This window comes from Vollenhovia emeryi, unplaced genomic scaffold (genome assembly GCF_000949405.1).
Source record: "Vollenhovia emeryi isolate VEMERY1.0 unplaced genomic scaffold, V.emery_V1.0 DF939124.1, whole genome shotgun sequence".
Lineage (NCBI taxonomy): Eukaryota > Metazoa > Arthropoda > Insecta > Hymenoptera > Formicidae > Vollenhovia > Vollenhovia emeryi.
Window position 1 is genome coordinate 877466 of NW_011967242.1, and position 9028 is coordinate 886493.

Consider the following 9028-nt stretch of genomic DNA (forward strand, 5'->3'; position numbering starts at 1 on the left):
GGCGACTTTTAAGAGTATTCTTAATAGTTTAAATATTATAAAAGTTGGAAATGTTTGTTAAACTTTGTTCAGAGATGAGATCGTGGATATTAAATACGTGTGATTAAATATCATAGATAAATATTTTTGCCAGGCAAGCTTTTATAAATTCAGAAAAATATTTTGATTTGCGTGAAGATTTATGCACACTCGACCCAAGCGATTACCGCGTCTCTCGATGCCCGTTTCTGGCATACTTCTGTAAAATTGTTTCAGCAATTGGCAATTAGCAGAGATAACTACAACTTAGATAGAGACATCGTTATTGCGAGATGCGAATTACCTGACTACGCGTAAGAAACTTCACAGTAAACTATATAGTAGGTACGTCTACTATTTGTGCCGTACTCTCTAATGCCGTTTAACACTGCGAAAGTTCATAAAATATGTACGATACGAGATAGGGGCGAGGTAGCGCTTATTATATTCCTAATTACATCGGCGAGGTGCATGTGATAACCGCCGTGCATTAGCCTTGATGATTAAAAAGAAGGAAAGGAATTTATTTTGTATTTGCATTTGATTATATATTCGCTTGCGTGTTCGTGATGGAATACATTCTGGCTGAAGGCGTTGCAACGTTTCCGGAAATGTTTACGATTCAAGTGCAATAAGCGCAAATACTAACCCTAAGTAATTGCGCCCGAGAGAGCACTTCTAGTGCATGGAGGAAGAGAACTAAAAAGCCGGTGCGGCCTTGTGGTACAGGGGTGTAGCCACCACGCAGTGAGAATACGCGGACACAGATGCATATAAGAACGGGCAACCCACAAACCTATTTCTTCTTTCTTGTCGCCGTAGGAGAAAATCAGGAGTGCGCCGTCATTTTTAATTCAAATTCGACATTATCGATGCGTAATTTTTGTACATGAAATATGTCGTGGATATAAAAATATCTGTAGCGTAAAACTTTGACTCACCACCGTTGCTGCTTTGCAGTGCTGAAGGCACCTTGAAGTCAGAAAAATTAGAACCTGACACCAGGTTTTCTACTACAGCAGAATCGATCTCGAGTCTTCCAGTTTAGGTTCTTTCGAAGAATTTCTATAAAATTAACGTTATAAAATCATGAAAATAAAAGAATAATTGTAGATATAGGTATATTAATGTTCGTTGCAAAAACGAAATGCAAGCTCTACAAGTGGCAGATTTGCAAGTTCTTCCTACGCCACTGGGCGCAACGGTGCAGCAAAGCTACGTCGAGCCGCGGGCCGGTTTGAAAGCCAACATTTAATTTACGTTCTACGTGCAGGAATGATGCTCTCATCATTTTTCGACGCCAACGATCCGTTAAAATGGTTGCGAAACGGCGCGAAGAAGAATGATTGAAGACTGAGACCTCGCGGCGAACGTGGTGTCGACAAGGAATCCGGAAGTACAAAAGAATATTGAGTTCTTGCGGAAATTTAGAGCACCTCCACGCGGAGACACGGGTTAAATTAGTGAAGGCCGAGAAATTATATTTTGAAATATCTAATGTAACAACGTATCGGTCTACGAAAGTAAGGTTTGCGAGTAATTTGTTTTCATCCGCAACCTTACGTTAATCTCGCGTTAATGCCAATGCATCAATTTTTCATTAATACATTACATAATGGGACAAAAATGCACAGCGATTCTCACGTGATCAACATTGTGCGAGCGGCAAAGGTTAATTCAGGTTGGTTCCCCGATCTGCTCGGCGACCAGCCAATAACGGTTAATTATCGCCTTAAAAAAATCGGAAGCGACCGCGGCGCGTAATTACAGTTATCTCGATGCGGCACGATCTTCAAGCTTACAACAATGAAATGCTCGTAATTCATTGTCGTCCGTCTTTCATTATCCGCGCGAGTAACGATGGAAAGAGGAATGAAGTAAATCAAGCGCGCGATATTTACGAGCGCGTAAAGCTGCGAACGATTCGGAAGTCCGATTTCACAATTCGTCCGTCGATCCAACTGCGTGTCTATCGGCGAATCCGTCGGAATAGTTTTTCATTTCTCGATTTTTACTTCTTATTAAAAATTCCATATACAAGATTTTTTTAAATAAAACCGAGTTAAAAAGTGAAAATCATTTAGACACTAACATCCTGCCTTGGCTCTTACATCCTTTATTCCTTCGAATTGTGACTTCCCGTCGGAGCCTGAACTTTATTGCTTGATATATTATAAGTAGTCCTCGAGTTGCGGAAAATATAGGAGAATGAATTAAGTTTGGAGTGTAAGTGAGACGATAAAGAGCCGTCCACGTTTAATTAATTATGCAAACTAGTTGCTCTTTCGCGTTCGAAATAAAAGAGAAACGAAGAAAGAGAATTTAATCTCATGTGTTTCATAGCGTTGCAGACATCGCGCGGAAAATATCTCAACACATCTCCTGTTAGGTTTCCCTGTTGCATATCACTGCCGTTATATCAGATAAGCGAGGAGAAATACACGTGCATATATATATATATATTTCTACCAAATGAGGGCACTCCACCAAATGGGAGCGCTAATAAAATTTGGCCCACATACGCAACCAGCGTGCATCAACCTCTCCATAACTCGTCGTGTTCTTGATACATGTTATTACCTGCGCGCTGTTAAGTCATAAAGTAATTCTCATCAATACGGAAATCCTCTCGCGAATAATCCCACACGGTTCCTTTGGCGCTACGCTAGAACGTATTACCTGATAGGTATCAGTTAATTAATATTTTTTTGTTACTTTTCCTAACGTTCTATTACGCATTCTTGTATACGCATTTTCCCGAATGTATATACACCTAGCAGAGTTCTGAATCGTTATTTTCTCCCATCACTCCGGTAATGAACGAACGGTTGCTTTCGTTTGCAGGAAGTGCTGCTGGCGCACAGCAAAGTCACCGCTCACTGCGAGCCGATCACAGTGATTCTGGCCGAGGTGGAGGCACCGGAACTCGCGGCTCTCCTCGGATTCATTTACACCGGAAGCGCCACGGTTCCGCGAATGCGACTGGACGCGTTTTTGCGCGCCGCCGAAGCCCTGCGCATCCGGCTGCCACCAGTGCCGGTGATGACTACCTGCGAGCAGGCGGCGGACTGCAAGCTGGAGGACGTTAAGGATGTTAAAGTTAGCCCCAAGTACCTGCAGTGCGATCAGTATCCTTGGTATCGGTCGAGGAGACTGTCCTACGAAGACCAGTTCAACAGGAAGGAGTCCTACATCAGAATATTCCACACGGACGACGTCAACAGGCATGTGTTCAGGGACATCGGAGCGCTTCACGAAGTCAATAGTCCTGGCCCGTCCTTCGGTTCCGATTGTCCGAGCGCGTGGCCGGTCGGCGGCTTCCCGCATCAGGATAGAGCAACAGGTGATACTCCCGCGGACAGGAATCACGGTGGCTCGATGATACTTGCTGACAAGAACCCGGTGATAGCTCCTAGCAACGAATCGTCATTCGGTATGTATCAGCGGGCCACGTGCCTCGCCGGAGGACCGTCCTCGGAAGGATACGCTGGTCCGGATACTCTCGAGAAGATTAGGATGGGATACGAGAGGTTGCACATGAGCTGCTCCGCGGAGAAGCCGATGATTAACGAGGAAGTTCTCGCGGGTGGTTCGGGAGGGGAGTCTTGCGGAACGTCGCGGGACGAGTGTCCCTACCAGAGCACGATGCCGTTGTCGTCCTTGCAGTGCGCCACCGCCACCGCCGGCCAGACGAGGTCATTCGAGATGCTCGATTACGCCTCGCAGACCTCGGCGGGCGAGGATCTCAGCTGCGGCGAAAGTTGTTGTAGGTGGAGAACCGCTCGCAGGCACGTGGCGAACCGCGTCACCGCGTCGCCATGGCGCCAGATTGCCAGGCCCCATCACTCACCGAGGAACCCGCGGCCCATCCCCGCGCCTCAACGTCACATCGATGACGTGAGTACTCGCCAGGCAAATATTAGCCCACGTGTTCGCCTCGAAATTGTCGATCGATACGAAATCAGATTCGACTGATTCAGGTTGATTTTAATTTCAAATTTTGTGTACCTGAATACGTGAATAATACTTTTATTTGAGGACAGGAGACGCGTGAAGCGCGTGTTAAATTGCGTATTCGTTTACCTAGCTGTCGAATTGATTTTGGGAGAATAGGCGATAGAGGATTTACGTTTTGCCGCGGGTTAGATAGAAACACATTTCTCAAAGACTCCTCTGAAACTTTCTCACATACCTTTTACAACGCTCCGTATTTGCGTTGTTAAGCACCTATTCCGAACAATTTCATTAGGAATAATTAAAAATAAGATTTCAAATTCCAATCGACCTCAGGCAAAGCACATTTATTGAATTTAGCTTTCACATAACGTTTCGACCTTTGGTTTAGGTCCTTATCACACTGACAGAAAAAAAATGGTTGCAGTTACCACAATCTCACTATAATTTCTCATTTTAGGAGCCAACCACATTTTTATAATTCTTCCAACCGCGTAAGTTATGGTTGACCTAACAATGTATTATAGTTCTGATAGACACAATATTGGTCCGTGCAACTTACGATACGGTTGTCATAAATCAAAACGAGCTTTTAATTTGGTAAAGTGTACTACAATATAAACTTATCCGTATTTACAACACCCTATGCGGTTTTCTTCTTACGAGAAAGTCTTATACCGCGCGTTCCTTCAATGAGGTAATTTCGAACCACTTCACTTTTGTTTACCATGTGATTAGTAAGGTGGATGATAGAAATGTAGTTACATTTACTATTGTTTTGATTGTATTTACTGTATAAAAAATAATTAACTAACTTACTATTCATTACCTCAATATTTTAACAGAATAATAGTTAAATGCTTACGTTTTATAGTAATTTTTTTAAATAGTTGGCATCGCTGTGTCTATATGGTTGCTATTACTAATATTATAGTTCAATTACTATAAAAATGATATTCCTGACTATAATTATTTTACTATGCAATTATAGTTTCAAATGCTACATATTTTTTTATCAGTGTAGTTGTTCCTAACACAGTACTCTATTCCGCTAAGATGCGGTTTTACTTGCACGAGGGATATCCGGAAAGTAAGGTTACAACATTTTTTTTTAATAAAAAATGCATATATTTCAATGAAACTTACAGGTGTTGTTAATATAGTTGTACGCTATTTTTTTAACACAGTCGCCTCCAATACATGTCCAATACTTCAATACATTTTATCAGCCGTGAGACAAATTTTTTTATGCTAGTATCATAAAACGCTCGCGTCACTTCATATCACTAACGATTTGATGGACAACAGTGCGTGAAATTTCAAGACACATTTCATGGCGATCGTTAATTGTCGAACGGCGATCGGAAAGAAGGTGTTGTTCAATTTTGTGGACAATTTCAAGGAATTTCAACGATGGAAGGACGGACGTTCACGACGAAGAAAGAAGTGGACGGCCGTCTGTTGTGTCTGATGAAATTGTGCACAAAATTGAAGAACACCTTCTTTCCGATCGCCGGCTGACAAAATGTATCGAAGTTGAAGGTGACTATGTCAAAAAATAGTGCACAACTACATTAACAACACCTGTAAGTATCATTAAAATATGTGGCCGAGGTGATATTTTTTCGCAATAAATTTAGAATAGAATATTTAGACACTACCATCCTGTCACGGCTCTGAGTCCTTTAAATTCTTTGAAATTTGTGTTTAACACATACGAGCCTTACTAATTTATTTAATTAAAATATGTGCCTTTTTGAATTTTTAAAACATGTTGTGACCTTACTTTCCGAATATCCCTCGTATTTGAAGTGTTACTCCGTAGCAAGATCCCACTTGGTAAGGACCTGAACCGAAGGTCGGAACGTCGTGAAAGCTAATTTAATAAATGTGGCCAGCTGAGGTCGATCGAAATTTGATTATTAATACTGGCAATCTGAAGAAACGTACTTAATAATTAAAAAATTATACACGATACAGGGATTCGGCGCTCTTAAAGTGCACCGTCGACAGTCCTTTTAGAATTGATCCGTTATTTCTAGAAGGCATTATGATGCTACGACAGCTACGGGATTTTATTCCAGTCGACACTTCCAATCACGAAACTTGCAGCGACCACTGAAAACGGGGGAAGAACGTGGGCCGTGCATACTCGATTACGATGCCAGATGCGATTTCGTCGTATCTGTCGAAATCCCGTTGCTAAGGAATCCGTATTCCCACGTATGCACGAAAAGAATCGCCCATTATGGGAACTATGCCAAGGTGAATAACACTGAACGGCACGATCGAACGAACGCGTTTTCGTCCGATCGGCGATAAAAACTGGTACGTGTCGAGCGACGAAAAAAAAAAAGAGCAGACCCGGCCACGGTTTCGTGAATAATTTAAGGAGACCCAATTAAGTATTTGCGAACATATTTTACATACGATGATATATATTTATGCTGCCATAAATTGTAACGATCAACGAGCACATGAGTAGCATTTGTGTGCGATTTAATACAAACGCATCTCAAACGAGATCCATAAAATGCGACACTCGATATGTGTATGTTGAAAATATTATATAACTTATTTTTCCTAAATCATATTAAGAATCGTGTACAGCATCCGCATGTTTTTCGATTAAATCGCCTTTAATTTTCAAACTAAAGACTTATCGAAAGTCATCAATCACGATTGATTGGCTTATACTGAACGAGCCAATTTCCGCAAAATGGTGAGACGAAGATAAACCGTTACATCCTTAATTATTGCGGCAGAAATGAAGCACTTTAAACCAACACGGACATGCGGATGCGCTCGATATGTCACCGTCATAGCGCGTGAGAGTAACGAGAGAAAATGGTTTCAATATCCCGGCCTGTCTCTATAAATCGCAGTAACGGCGGAGTTAATTAAATAGAAACCGCGGTCCCTCGTGTCACGAATCCAACGTTGCATTGATAGTTTTTGCCATTCCAATTAATTAACGTAGAAATGCAGAACAGTCGTGTGGCCCTGGTTCTAATTTCATATTTGTTTATTAATTCCATTTCCAGCTTAGAAAATGCAATGATTCAAGTTTATCATCATGTTTAATGTATCCTCGAACGGACATGATTTCGTCTTTCGTGTATTTGTTATCGGAAATAAGCTCTTAGTGTTTTACTACGTGACGTTTACGCATTAATTAAATAAAGAGAAGAACAGGAAACGTTTAGGAAAACTTCAGCGATTGTAGAAAATATACATGCAAATATGCATATCGGCGTCTCAGAGGTAAACAATGTTAACGATGTCACATTTTTTGCAGAAACGAGTTTTTGCAGAAACGAGTTTTTTCAACCAGCTTGACAGTCAAAATAAAAATATATAAAAATCTTGTTTTTGCAGAAAAAAAGTGACTTAATATTGTTTACCTTTCAAGCATTAATATGTAACTATAGAGGAAAGTTCTCTATTATGAGATAGCAGGTTTTCAACACCCAAATTCAAATCTTTTTTTCATAACAATCTAACAATGAATTTTCCACTAAACAGATTTCGCTACAAGGGCAATAAATTCGTAGTGGAATCGACCGATGATGCCTATTAATTTAACGGAAGCCCCGCTATTCCGTATTAGGATCTCATAATAGGGGACTTCCCTCTATTTAGTAGTGGCAAAATAATAATTTTGTTACATTCATTGACAAGTTTTAATAATAACAATCATGGAAATCTGGGACCTATGTTTTATTATACATATCGATTGTTCCGTTTTAATCATTTCTAACGGTGTTAGACGACCATAAAATATGGAGTCGTTTTTCATCGATGAGATTCGCTCGCAAATCAATCATAGTGGTATATAAGCCAAATTAACTGCCTATTGAAAATCGTCTACTCTCAGTCACTTCCAGAGGTTTTATGTGTGTCAGATGAAACGAGCAATCTCATGAATAAACGTGGATGTGCGAAATGCGCAGAAAACTAGTTACGATTTGCATAACGTTAATCCTATCTGTCACCATAACAGATTCTTCCCTTTCTCATATTCCGCCTCCGTTTGCTTCAATCGCGGATGAAATTGAGTCCTCCGAAATAAATTGAAGAAAGGCCGTTTCTGACGTCAGCTATCGGGTTTCGAAACATGATAAAGATCCACGAACAGCTCACGCCTGCTAGGAGAGACGCCGTGGCCGGCAGAGATGATCTGTCCGTTACCTGTTACGTATCATGCGTTAAGGGAGTTAATTGAAGTCTGTAAACGCTGAACGTAAACGAATGCGAACACCGGAAGATTCGTGTTCACCATTTATTGGTTGTTCATTCGCCCTCCCGCGCGCGTACATTAAGCATCTTTACGAGTGACAGGGTGCCGCTTCCAGCTGCGTTGTCGCCCTTCACTCGGATACGACGCTGTTCCGCTTAATGCGGCTATCAGTTAGCTCGCGCCGACTGTTTATCAGACCGCCACGCCGTGATTGCGCATCGCCAGCTGGCGATGCCAGCTGCAGGCGCGTCCATCACATTATTATTACGTGTCCGATCTGGGAACGTTTTCTCTTTCGACGACAGGAGATGCGTGCCAGATTTCGTGGACCGTCGCGCAGTCGCTACGGCCGTCCTGCTTGCGCAAGCGGCGGCTCCCGCAGCTTGCGCCGAGATCCGGCGGAGATTTCAACCGGATAAAGAACGCGGCGCGCTCGCGATTTTTGTCACCGTGATCTTCCTTCGCGCGCTGCGACAGAATTATCTATGTTTGCCGGCGGACTCTGTCCAAGTCCAGATTAAACCGTCGAGCAAATTATTCTTAAAGCGCTTATACTCCTCAGATTGATCTACGTTTAATTTTTGTTCATAAAAGTATTTAATCAGGGAATATAAAGCCAACGGCACACGATACTACTTTTCCTACCGGATTGCTAGCGAGGGCCACTCTGTCGGTAAATCAAAACCCCCTTAACGCGATCATTGTTTTGTTGTATACGCAACAATCTAAAATCTTTTTAAAAGCATTCAATAATCTTACATGCCAACAAGATCACAGTCTTATTTAAATACTATAATTGCTACTTCAAGACTACAC

General features: G+C 41.8%; 1 protein-coding gene across 1 annotated transcript in view; it reads left to right on the forward strand.

Annotated features, from left to right (window-relative positions):
* Positions 1-9028, forward strand: part of LOC105569350 (myoneurin-like) — a 40017-nt gene that overhangs the window by 22407 nt on the left and 8582 nt on the right. Inside the window, exon 2 of the mRNA XM_012025743.1 lies at positions 2863-3915. Coding sequence (XP_011881133.1) covers positions 2863-3915 — 1053 coding nt within the window. The remainder of the gene's footprint in view (positions 1-2862; positions 3916-9028) is intronic.